General features: G+C 57.7%; 1 protein-coding gene across 4 annotated transcripts; it reads left to right on the forward strand.

The window, feature by feature from the left end:
- Window positions 1–1,997: 1,997 nt before the first annotated feature.
- LSM14B (LSM family member 14B) lies at window positions 1,998–12,118 on the forward strand. 4 transcript variants are annotated; one of them, XM_036420017.2, is made up of 10 exons: window positions 2,004–2,308; window positions 4,032–4,195; window positions 5,020–5,149; window positions 5,875–5,991; window positions 7,747–7,917; window positions 8,127–8,204; window positions 8,412–8,573; window positions 8,838–8,988; window positions 10,452–10,636; window positions 11,093–11,319. In XM_036420017.2, exons 1-9 carry the CDS (start codon window positions 2,182–2,184, stop codon window positions 10,621–10,623), a joined length of 1,272 nt encoding a protein of 423 aa, XP_036275910.1. In that variant the 5' UTR covers window positions 2,004–2,181; the 3' UTR covers window positions 10,624–10,636; window positions 11,093–11,319. The 4 variants fall into 4 exon arrangements, with proteins under 4 accessions (XP_036275911.1, XP_036275910.1, XP_036275913.1 ...); XM_036420018.2 differs by lacking the exon at window positions 8,838–8,988 and having other exon boundaries at window positions 1,998–2,308; window positions 11,093–12,118; XM_036420020.2 differs by lacking the exon at window positions 5,875–5,991.
- The last annotated feature ends 140 nt before the right edge of the window (window positions 12,119–12,258 follow it).

Below are 12,258 nucleotides of genomic sequence, written 5' to 3' on the forward strand. Positions count from 1 at the left end.
CTCCCCTTCTGGGACCTTTGGCATTCTGGGCAGGACACCACAGGGTGAATGGGAGGACCAGTGTTCCGGGGCCTGTGTGCCATGTCTATTTTAAGCATCTGCCCTGCCTAGGTATTTGCTCTGTGGCCAATGTCCTCAGGAAGCCACCTGGCTGCACCCACACCCAGGAGCCTTGTGAGCTCTGAGTCTCTAGGAACTGCACCCCGCCCTGGTTCTGGGGCTCTGGACCCAACTCCCTTTTCCAAGATAGAATCAGCTCCTGCTAGTGAAGAAAGCAGCCTACCCCAGCACACACAGCAACTTTGGCTCAGACACCAGAGGCCTGAAAGAGCATCCTTGACCTTGGGCAAATCATGTTCTGGTCCTGCAAGTGGGGGGAAGGAGGATGTGAGATGCTCTGGAGAACCAGGGCTGCACCTACTCCGAACAGGCGCACCCCTGGGGAAGGGTGTGCTGTGCTGAGGGAGGCCCATGTCATTGATCTCTCACTGGGGCTGGGTGACTCTGTGGCTAGGCTGCTCCTTTGCCAGTGAGTTTCCAGGAGCCAAGAAGCAATTCTGGAAAATACAGGTACATTTTGGGAGATAAATTTTGAAGATGTTTCCCTTTTCTCAAACTCATTACTGTTCTCCTACTAGGTATTGCTGGGTGCAGGAGACCAGGGTTTACAAAGGGCTGGAGCCTGCCCCCCTCAACTATTCAGGAAAAGGGGAGTCAGTATGCCTACCTTGCTTAGTAGGTAAGTTCTCTGCCACGATTCCCCCTAGTACTTACAAATACATTCACCTCTTAAGCAAGTACTTAAATACTATGTATAAGCAAAATAACTGTTTCACAAAGCAAAACTCTAGTATTTTCTTAGTCTGTTTTATTTTTATAAAATACTAGTCATTACCCAAATGTTTTATTCCAGGACCCCAAAGCAGTCCCTGATCTGACGTGCACAGTCAAAAGAGAGAGAGGCAGACAAAGAGTGAGCGCGCACATGCCCTAACTGGTGTGGCTCAGTGGATAGAGCCTCCGCCTGTGGACTGAAGGGTCCCAGGTTTGATTCTGGTCAGGGGCATGTACCTAGGTTGAGGCACATCCGGCAGGAGGCAGCTGATCGGTGTTTCTAACTCTGTATCCCTCTCCCTTCCTTTCTGTAAAAAACAATAAAATATACTTTTTAAAAAATTGAGTGCACATTCACTAATGGAGCTGAGCGCTGGACGGGAACGTGACTCCAAACGGACTGAGGGCAGCCACTTCACAGCCGGGGATCCGGCCAGGCTGGGGCAGCCGGGGCAGGCCCGGTCAGGCGGGTTCTGAGGCATCGGTGGCGGGTGGTATGGGAACGCAACCCCAGGTTTGGGAGGGGAGCAGGGTTCAATGAGAAGATGCGTTCAGCTCCTTCTATTCAGCGGCTGACGCCCCCAAAGTGCTCTTTACCGCAGCCGCCACTGAACCCCAGGCCGCGAGAGCCACTCTGGGCCTGCCCTCAGGACAGGGCCCTTCTCCCGTCTTCCCCCCACCCCCACAGGGGCCCCAGCCTTCGTCCCGCGGAACAGGAACCACCCCAACCTGGCTTCACCCCCGCCCCCAGGACAGGGTCCCGGCGTCGCCCCCCAGGACAGGGTCCCGGCGTCGCCCCCCAGGACAGGGTCCCGGCGTCGCCCCCCAGGACAGGGTCCCGGAGTCACCTCCAACCCGGCATCACCTCGCCGCGCATCCCAGCCCGCAACCCCGCCCCGCGCACGCGCGTTCCGCACCCCATTTCCCCGCTCCCTTAACTCCCCCCGCCGCGCCTCGCGCTGCGGCCCCGCCTCAGTCCCCCGCGCAGGGCCCGCCGGGAGCCGCCGCGAAGGGCGGGGAGAGGGAGAAAACCAGCTGGAACTGGCGCGCCGACTGCGCAGGCGAGCGGCGAGGCCCGCCCCAGGCAGCGGCGCGGCCATATTTAAAGGGGAGGCCCCGCGCTGAGCCAATGGGCGGCGAGCGTGCGGGGCGGGGCGTGGCGAGGCCCCGGATGTGGCTGTGCGGCCCCTCCTCCCCCGCGCTCCTCGGAGACCCCGGTCGCGCGGCTGCTCGCCAGCCGGTCTCCACACGGGCCCTCGGCGGCGGGGAGGCGGCACGGAGGCAGGGCGGACGGCGAGGCGACCGCACGGAGGCGAGCGGGCCGGGCCCGGCCGGGCGGCCGTCGCCATGAGCGGTTCCTCGGGCACCCCGTACCTGGGCAGCAAGATCAGCCTCATCTCCAAGGCGCAGATCCGTTACGAGGGCATCCTCTACACCATCGACACCGACAACTCCACCGTGGCGCTCGCCAAAGGTAGCGACCGCGGGCGCCCCAACCGCCCGCCCCCGCCCGCCAACAGCCCGGCCCCACCCCCACCCCGGGGTCCCCGCGGGGTCCCGGCCCGCGTCACCCCTCCGGCCTTCACTCTGAGCCCTTCCCCCCGCGGGCCGTCTCCCGGGCAGCCCCCACCCTCGGCCATCTTCTCCCGGGCCCTTCTTCCCGGCCTCCCCTCCCCCTCGCAGGGCACACCCCCTGCCCGTCCCCTCCCCGCAGGCCCTCCCCCTCCCGCCACCCCCTCCCTTCGCCCCTTCATTCCGCCCCCCGCCCCGGGTGCCGCTTCCCTCCCAGGCCTCCCCTCGGAGCTGCGCTCGCCGGCACAAAGGTCTCCCCGCCCCGGCGTCATTGTGTGCCGTGGCCGCCCCGCCTGCGGGAGCGGGAGGGGGGCGGGCCCAGCGCGGTGCCGCCCCCTCCTCGCCGCCCTCCTGCAGGTGGGGGTCCGTAGCCGGGCCGCCTCCTCCCCACCTGGCTGAGGGGCAGCTGCGCCCGCCGCCCGGTCCCGGCGGGAGTGGGGCGAGGGCCAGAGGCCCCTCCCTCGGCCCCGGCCTCCCCTGGAGGGGAGAAAACCCGGCTCTGGGAGCCCTTCTGGAAAGCATTAAGCAGCCGTGGCCTTGAGCCTGAACAAATACCGCTTCTTATCGGAACCTCCTGTCAGCATAGAGCCTTGGCAGCTGGGTGCCCCCTCTAAAGTGCTTGCTGACCTACCCCAGGCGTGGTCTGTGGGCTTGCCCTGTAGTGACAGATCGCTCCCTGGGAGCGCTGGGAGCCACACTGAGCCTCCGGGACACTTCTGGAAGGAAGGTGGTGGAGGCAGGAGGTGGCCTCAAAGTTTCTTTGTCTACATCCTCCGAGAAAGATGGCGAGTGCAGCCAGGTCTACAGAATCCCCGTTGGTTTGGACCTGGATAGGCCAGCGATACCCCCAAAGGCCTTTCAGCGGGCAGAGCCCCCTCCATGCCAGGGAGCCCGGGCCTCGGGGCTCACACTCCTTAAAGCCTAGTGCTCCAGGCTGGCGCAGACTGCCCTGCGCAGGGAGGTAGTTAAGTGTCAGGAAGTGCGCGCTCCCTTGTACTCCGCAGGCACTTTGCTACATTAATATGACATTCCAGTTGGAGAAACAGACCCAAAGTCGCCCCTGGTCCGCAGGAGTTATGCTCAGATTAGATAGAGGGCGCCGAGATGTAAGGAGTCCTGGTTGGGCTCCAGCCCGTGGGGATAGAGAAGTCCCTCCAATAGACACAGGAGCTGGTGGGGTGGGTCAAGTTCTGGAACCCCTCTCTGAAGGCTCCGCCCAGGCTGGTGTGGGTAGGAGGGCGGAAACGGAAACGGTACTGTCAATGTATCCACTGCTCTCCCAGAAAAGGGGGACTGCCCAGGGCTAATGTGTCCGCAGGTTCCTATCAAAAAGCAGCTGTCGGGCTTTGACTGTCAAGTGAGATGTGACGGGGCTCTGCAAAGCCCCTTGTTCTACTGTGAGCACATGGAGCTTCGTGTGGCTGCCGGGCCCCGGAGTTGTTCCTTGTGGTTTTTGAGACCTAGAACTTTTTGGTGCTTTGCCAACTGGGGTCTTCCCCGTTGAAAATTGGAGAGGGGAGTAGTTGAAGTGTGGAAACCGGGGCTGGGCTATGGGTGGCACCCAAGGAAGGGGGTTGAATGTGCTTGGCTAGGACAACTAACGCGTTTTCTCCTCTGCTCCTAAGTGAGGTCCTTTGGTACTGAAGACCGTCCCACAGATAGGCCTGCCCCGCCCAGAGAGGAAATTTATGAGTACATCATTTTCCGGGGAAGCGATATCAAAGACATCACAGTGTGTGAACCTCCAAAAGCTCAGCACTCTCTCCCTCAGGACCCTGCCATCGTCCAAGTGAGTGCGGGCTCTGGGCCTGTGGGACCGTCTCTGAGGGCGCTGGAGGCCAAATGGAACTTGGTGTCGACTGTTAGGCCAGAGCGCTCAACTCGAAGGATGGCCTTTTAATGAAAAGTTGTTTAGTTTTTGTCAAGGAAAGCCTTAACTCCTGCAGCATCAGTTTTGTGTGTGGAGTGAGATAATGCTGTGGGGGGGGCAGGTGGGGGGGAAGGGGCAAGAGAGTGCGCCCAAGGAACTGGTGGTCAGTCTAAATCCCCAGCACTATGGTGTGCATGGCATAAGATGCTAGCAGGGACAGCAGGACTTGTTCTGTTAACTCTGCCCAGATGTTAAGTTGCAGTGCTGTGTTATGGTGTGTTTTGCCCCGGATTACCAGAGAGCCCAGGTTAATGTTTTCTCCTGACTTGTAAATTAAGTATTCACCAACTCCTTTGGAGCACCAACTGCAGGGAGAAACCCCTAAGTGGGCCTGAGAGAATGGGGATTCTTGGCCTCATTCCCTTTGGGGGCAGGGCCAAGCCAAGGATGGTGTGTCTTCTCTCTTGCAGAGCCCAGACTACCTGGTGCAGGCAGTGGGGAGCCGTAGAGGGCTTAATTAAGTTAGGGGAAGTTTGAGTGAGGATTACCTGGGCAGGTGGGGCTGGGGATAAAATGTGGAAAGGCAGCTGTAAGCTCCCTTATATCATCCTGGGAGCTTATCCCCCTTAGGGTCACCCAAGCTTCCAGGAAGCAGGCTGGCAGACTGGGGTGTCTGTCCCTGTCTGAACCGGCTGGGTGACGGGGGTCTGGCGCTGCTCTTACCTGTGTATCCCCTTGCTCAGTCTTCCCTGGGCTCGGGCTCCTCTTTCCAGCCGCACATGCCTTACAGCCCCTTCAGAGGGATGCCACCCTACAGCCAGCTGGCCGCCAGCTCCCTGCTCAGTCAGCAGTACGCAGCTTCCTTGGGTCTAGGTGAGTAACTTTTCTTTCTGCTAACCTGCCGTGCTGTGGCCTCCAGGAAGTGGGCTTCCGCTCCTGATGGGGACACTGTGTCCTTCGAGTGCTAGGCCGTTCAGTGACTACTCACTGAGAGTAGGAGAGGCAACAGTCTGGGTCCTGGAACAGGTGAACCAAATCCATGTTCAGTTGGTGTCAGCCCAGGTCTGGGGGAGGCCTGGTACATTGCTTCAAAGACCTGATAACTTCCAGGTGTAATCACATGCGTCTGATTCCTTGCACATTTGTAAGCCTGCAAATGTGAAACTTAAATACAGCATTGCCAGGTTACTTCTTCTTCATTCTCCTGTCGATGCCTCACTCAATTGAAAAACCCTGGAATAAGACTGTCCTAACCGTAGTGAGGGTCTGCCTGGGCCTGGCCGAAGCTCTTCTGAGCAGTCAGGCCGTGGGGTTGGCAGCCTCACCCACCTCGCTCCTGCTCTGACGATAGGGTGTGATCAGGCCCTCAACGGTTGTGTGGGTCCCTTGCTTCTGAGTCCTGTCGTCTTGGCTGCTGCTCCTACTGGTGGCAGTGCCCTCTCGGCCCAGCTCCTTGTGTTTCTAGAACAGGTTTGTGTGAGCAAAGTGTCCTAGGAGAGATGCTTGGCTCTTTCCAAGCCTGCTGAAATGCAAGACAAGTATCTCATTACTTATCTGTGCCCTTTCTTTTTGCTCTTTTCTCCTTTCTCTTCTTTTAGAGAAGCTGGTAAGCCCTCCAGCCTCAGCCGCAGCCTCCAGCCCTAGCTCCTCTCCATCTCCACAGCCCGTGTCAGAGCCTGACATGTCCTCAGAGCCACACCAGCTCACTTCCAAGGGTAACGGCAGTTTGGGAGAACTGCACGCTGTCTTTCCATCCTGAGAGCAGGGGGGTAAACCATAGATAGCCCAGAGGGACACTGGCTGTGACAGGATTGGCTGAGCCTGTGGATCAGCTAAACTGTGTTTCTGGTTCAGCACATGGTCCTGCCTTAGGAACTCTGGTTTTAAAGAAGGGCTAGAAAGCCCTTCGCTTGCTGTGCTGTCACTGCCACGTGTGGGCACTGCCCTCTGCTCAGGTCCTCCGTGGTCTGGATTGCTGGGGAAGACTGCAGGGGAGCCTGCTGAGCAGCTGCATGCAGCTCTGGGACCTGGGAAACATTCCTCACTCACAAAATTGGCCTCACATGGCTGAGTATGACGAAGCCACTTTAAAGCTGGGTGACCAACCCGAGCTCTTGACAGGTGAACAATGTGGGCTGATGACGGCCTGTTAATGCTGGTGGTGGGGGTTTCTGGCCTTGCCTGGCATTGGTTCTTTGCGTTTGCTGGGGGTCTGGAGTTGACATGCATGACTGGAGGCAGAGCTCTGTGCACACCGTGGAGACTCACTAGTCCAGGATAGTGCCTGTCAGCCTGTGTTTTGCATGTGCCCTGCACGGGCGCCAGTGCACTTGCGGTACCAAGGAGTGATGCTCTCCCTCCTTAAATGTTACGCAGACACTCTGTTCTCAAAACCCTGAGAACTGCGCCTAGGCAAGATGGCATAACTGCTCCACCGGTGTCAGAGAAGGCCAAGAGGCCCACGGTTCTTAGAGTGTGAGGACTCAGTTGGGCTGTGTGGCTCAGGAAAGGTTGTGCTGGGGAGGTGACAAGCCAGAGGAAGTGCTCTGGGGCAGTGCCCATTGTAGGGACACTGCAGTTGCCTGTGACAAGGCTGTTCCAGTCAGCCCCTGGAAGTACTTTGATCCGGTGACAAGGAATTCGTCACAGTAATTTCTCTGGTTTTTTGTCCCATTGAAAAAAAAATTTGTAATCTTCACTTATCCGGGCCACCCTGTCAGTCTAAGGACCCCAAGGTTAGGGCTGGTCTTTTCTGCCTCAGACCTTGGTGCACTTCCACCCACAGACCCAGGACCGGGTGAGAGGGGAGCAGACAGCTGATTAGTAAGGCACATCCCTCTGTCCTCTTTCTTTAGAGGACCCTCTTGTAAGGCTCTGTTTCTGAGCATTGGTGTCCTGTGCTCAGGGCTGGGAGTGCAGCTCCATTGCCCAGGGCAACCTGGAAGCCTTTGTTCTTCAGGACAAGCCTGGACCCTCAAGAACACCGCAGGCTGCACTCCTCTGTAGTCAGCGCTGCTAGTCTTTTCCGCTTTGTTACGCCTTACGCAAAAATAACAGTATCCTAAGACTTAACTCCAGTGGCTGGCCACTATGTTTTCTGGACAATCCCAGACTGGGATGGCTCTTGCTCGGTGGGGGCCAGTGTGGAACAAATCCTCATACAGCATCTTGGGATCACAAAGCCCCTTGGGGTCAGAGCCATTTCTAAACCACTGGGAGGGGCTCCTTGTGGCCGGGTGTTGTCCCTCTGTGGGGGTTTCCTCACAGAGCCTGGGGCTCAGCTTCCAGGCTGAGCTGGCCTTGCTGCTGGAGCTGCTGCAGAGGTGTGGCATGCTGAGGGGGCTGGGACTGGGTTGGGTAGACCCCTTCTGGGTTGTTGCCTCTCCCCCTGCTTGAACAGAAGTGTCTTCGGGGACCAGGGAGCTTTCTCCTTTTCTCTGTTGTCAATCTGCCTTCTCTCCCCAACTCAGGAGCTGGTTTTCCATCCATCCCAGTTGGCAAGAGCCCCATGGTGGAGCAGGCTGTCCAGACTGGTTCTCTTGATAACCTGAACACCAAAAAGCTGTTACCTGGTGGCAAGGGCACTGTGGGGGTGCAGCTCAACGGGCGCCCAGCCCCGCCAAGCGGCAAGAGTGCCAGCGGTACTGAAACACTCGCTCCCTGGGTGTGCTCCCTCTCTCACCGTGCACACTGCTGCCTGGGGCTTTGTAAAAGGAATTGCACCCCTCCTAAACCACGTGCATTTGCAGGGCAAGCCCCTGTCGCATGTCCCCTGGGGTGGTGCCATCTGCTTCCGTCCCAGCTTCTGCTCTGGCAGGCGCTTGCCTTACTATCCCCTTTTGCGCCTTAGATGTAGTTCAGCCAGCCGCTGTGCAAACGCCAGGGCAGGTGAACGACGAGAACAGGAGGCCCCAGAGGAGGAGATCAGGTAACAGCTGCTGCCACATTTTGGCGTGCTCTCCCCCCTGCCATCCCTCCCCGACCCCCCCGCCTGCTTCTCTGGGCACAGTTTCAGGGGTGCCAGGGCTTGATGGTGGCTTCAATGTGCTCTCTTCTCTTTTCCTCTCTTTGTCATCTGTCTCACACTCAGTAATATGTTGGTGGCTCATCAGCCATGTCTCGTTTCTCCTCAAAGGGAACAGAAGAACAAGGAATCGCTCTAGAGGGCAGAGCCGCCCAACCAGCGTCAAGGAGAACACAATCAAGTTTGAGGGGGACTTTGACTTTGAGAGTGCAAACGCCCAGTTCAACCGCGAGGAGCTAGACAAGGAGTTCAAGAAGAAACTGAACTTCAAAGGTCTGAGTCCTCGTGTGGAAATTGCCCTTGTTCTTCATGGAGTATCCACAGAGTGGGTCAAACAGCTGGAGCTGTGAAATGGGGGGGGAGGGGGTGATGGGGGCCAGTGGGGGAGCTGTGCCCCGTAGGGTGGGTGGCATGGGCTTGGGGGGGAAGCCACTTAGCCCAGAGCACTCATTTGGCTGCTAAGTGACAGCGGCCCTGCCAAGACAGAGCTGCTTTTCCTGCCTCCAGCATTTCAGTGGGCTCCACTTCTCTGTGCAGATGACAAAGCTGAGAAGGGGGAAGAGAAGGACCCAGCAGTGGTGACCCAGAGTGACGAGGCGCCTGCTGAGGAGGACCACCTGGGGCCCAACTGCTACTATGACAAGTCCAAATCCTTCTTTGACAACATTTCCTCTGAACTCAAGACCAGGTCAGAGGGCGGGGGTGAGGGGTGGAGGTCCGGGTGAGCTGGTGGGAAAACACACTCTGCCTCAGTTTCTAGGACTGGGATGCACTCTCTTGTTGATCACTCAGCTCTCAGGTTTGGGCCCTACTCACATGTCTGCCACAGTGGACACATCAGTCCCCGTGGTGGCAGCATGGGAGGCCCTGGCAGTCACAGGCCCCGAGCCACTCTCTCACTTCCCTCCTGGTTTCTCTGCCCTGCCCATGGAGGCTGGGCTGGCCCCACACCCCAGCTGAGTGACTATGGACTTACTTCCTGGTTCCCAGCTGACCCTGGAGGCCTGAGGTCCTTGCTACCTGAGTCAACTTGCCTGAGTGTCAGGAGTGTTCTGTTCCGGATGCTCTTTCACCTGACGCTTGAGGCTGGGACCCCTGGTGTGGTATGTTTTCAGCACCTGACGGCTGGTTACTCAGGTGTTGCCCGTGAACAAGCTGGACTAGGAGAGAACTCTGCCGAGCTAGGCATGCTGCAGAAACTCCGATCCATCTCCTGGCAAGCAGAGTGTCAGGCACACTGCTGAGCATGGAGGGTGCAGCAGAAAGCAAGCTGGGCTCCGCACTGCCCTGCGCTGGGAAAGTGGATGAGGAGAGCAAGATACACACACAAGACTGAAATGCATTGAGGAGAAGCGAGTGGTGACTCGAAATGGGCTGCGGATGCTGTGGGCCAAGAGAGCAGGTTTCCAAACCTGTTCCAGTGGGCAGGGCCGGCAGCTGTCAGGTTGGGAGCCCAGGATTGAAGCCACCTGACCTTTTACCTCGTGGGTCTTCGGTGAGAGTGGCTGCAGGTGGCCGCTTCCCAATAGTTCAGGTGTCTCACCTGGGGCTGGTGATAGAGAGAGGCTTGGCTTCTGAACTGCTTTGAAGGTGGAGCTAGTGGTTTGCTGGCAGGATATGAGGAGAGCCGGGTGGCCTCAGTGGCAGCTGGGACACAGCTGCTGTTTCTTTAAATGAGAAGGGTTGTTAACAGTTGTGGGTCTGTACTAGAGATGCTTGGGGAACATGGGCTCTGGAGCCGGGCTGTGCTGGTTCCCAGCACCCATAAAGTATAAGCACATTCTCAGGGGACCCTGCCTATTTAGCCCAGCCCCTTTCTCGTCTGGTAGAAGCCTGTTTGGAGGGCTCATGGTCTGCTCCAGGACTTGGAGACCGTGCAGGCCTGAGCCCAGCATCAGGGAGGCTTCCATTGGAGTACAGTATGCCACGGGCTTGTCTGGGGGACAGGCATGAGCTCTGTGCCCAGCAGCCTAGTTCCGTGAGCAATGGGCCTGGAGCTCCTGCATTGTTGGGTGTCGAACTGCAGGGGACTAGCTGGGTCACCCCTCCAATGGCTCCAGGAACACAGTGTCTGTCTGTTCTTCCTCACAGGCCCAGAAAGTTGGGATGGCTGCCCCGGCAGTCGGTTTTCACAGCCTTTGTCTGGTTCAGTTCCAGGCGGACCACGTGGGCTGAGGAGAGGAAGCTCAACACAGAGACCTTCGGGGTGTCGGGAAGGTTTCTTCGTGGCCGTGGATTCCGAGGTGGACTGCGAGGGGGCAGAGGCAGTGGCACCACCCGGCGCAATCCGACTTCCCACAGAGCCGGGACTGGCAGGGTGTGAAGAGCAGCCAGAGGTGGGTGGGGGACCTGAGGGTCCTCTAAGGGGGGGGGGGCATGGGGATGCAGTACCCCCCTTCCATCCCCCCCAGCCTCTTCAGGAAGAGTGCAGAGCCGAGGGCCGCCCTCCAAATCTCCAGGGGGCTTTTGGGGACCCCAGGCCCAGCTTTGTCAAAGTGGGTTCCTGTGCAGGAAGGTGGGTGCTTGCTCCTCAGGGGAGGGTCATCCAGGAGAGCTTGACAAGCCAGGGTCTCAGTGCAGCCTGGCTCTGGCTTTTTCACGAGGTCCTAGGTGACGTGTACGCCCCTAGGATCTGGTGGTAAGTGGGTCTTGGTGGATGGGACCCAGAGCTGCCTGCTGCGGCATGCGTACAGGAAGAATTTTCCTGGTGGGCTGTGATGGAGTTTGGGAAGCCCTGGCTGACACGGGGGACGCCTGCTGAGAGCACTTACATGGTGTCATGTTCCCCTCAGGCTCCTGCAGAGGCAGCGGCAGAAACGAAGCTGAGTGAGGACGCTGCACTTGGACAGACAGACGATGGGTCACCGTTTATTATTTGTTTTGACGTCATGGAACTTGGACATGGTCTGAGTTAGAACTGCTCACGTTCGAGAGTGTTTGGGTGACCTCTCTGAGGTCTCTGGATCTTTCCTCTTCAGTTATGCACAGTCTAACCTAAGGTTTTGGTGTTTTGCAAAAAGTTTTCTAGAGTGAAAGCTTGATCCTCACTTTGAAAATTTTTTTTTTACAACTTTCACTATTAAAGTGGACCGTGTGGCAGCCAAGCACAGCTGTCACCCAACTGGCCCGGTATCCCCACTGCCACTGGTGAGCCTCAGGAGCAAGGTAGGGCCAGCCCAGGGGGTGTGGGGTCAGGTGGGCCCCAGTAGGGAAAGTGGAGGTCCTGCAGATCATGTGTGAGCAGACAGACCACCTGATGTCCAGGGTGGCAGTGTCGAGGTTGGGACTGGCATGATGACACACTTGGAGGCACAGTAGGGGCCTGAACATGAGCTGGGAGCTGTTGCTCAGCCTGGCTTCCACAGGAATCAGGGTTGGGTTGGGGTGGCCTACCCATCCTTTCTGTCCTGCCAGCCCCTGCCAGACAGTGTTGGACTCAGGCCACTGTTCGAGTCTGATCCACTTGGAAATGAGTCAGTCTTTTTTGCAAGCTCGGCTGATAGAGCTCCGAGTTGTAAATAGTTTTGTTTTGTAGGAGGGTGGAGGGAGGTGGGATGTAAACTGTTGCATGAGTCAATGGGTCACCTTAGTACAAGCATGCTCCCCCCTGAAGACAGGGCATCTTGGTGGACAGAAGCACCTTGGTAACTAAATTCCCTAGATAGCTGTAAAGATTTTGGTTCTGTATTAAGTTACTGTAAAAGCTTGGGTTTATTTTTGTAGGACTTAATGGCTAAGAATTAGAATGTAGCAACGGGGCTGCTCTGTTGGAGTAATGTATATTGTAATTAAAATAAACACGCAAACTTTAAAATTTTCTTCTTTGCTTTGAAAGTAAGTGGTCCCATTGATTCTGCCTGAATCCCGTCATACCTGACAGGCGGACCTTAGAGGACCTCTGATGCTCGTCTCAGCTGGACTGGGCAGTGTCAGGCCCATTCACTGTGGGCCACCCTTT

This window comes from Pipistrellus kuhlii, unplaced genomic scaffold (assembly GCF_014108245.1).
Source record: "Pipistrellus kuhlii isolate mPipKuh1 unplaced genomic scaffold, mPipKuh1.p scaffold_m20_p_60, whole genome shotgun sequence".
Lineage (NCBI taxonomy): Eukaryota > Metazoa > Chordata > Mammalia > Chiroptera > Vespertilionidae > Pipistrellus > Pipistrellus kuhlii.

Excerpts from the sequence above, each read along its gene's own strand:
- LSM14B (XM_036420017.2), top strand. The coding sequence starts at position 2,182 with ATGAGCGGTTCCTCGGGCACCCCGTACCTGGGCAGCAAGATCAGCCTC. Across the intron at positions 4,196-5,019 it reads AGGACCCTGCCATCGTCCAA|TCTTCCCTGGGCTCGGGCTC; the intron begins GTGAGTGCGGGC and ends CCCCTTGCTCAG. Across the intron at positions 5,150-5,874 it reads CGCAGCTTCCTTGGGTCTAG|AGAAGCTGGTAAGCCCTCCA; the intron begins GTGAGTAACTTT and ends CTCTTCTTTTAG.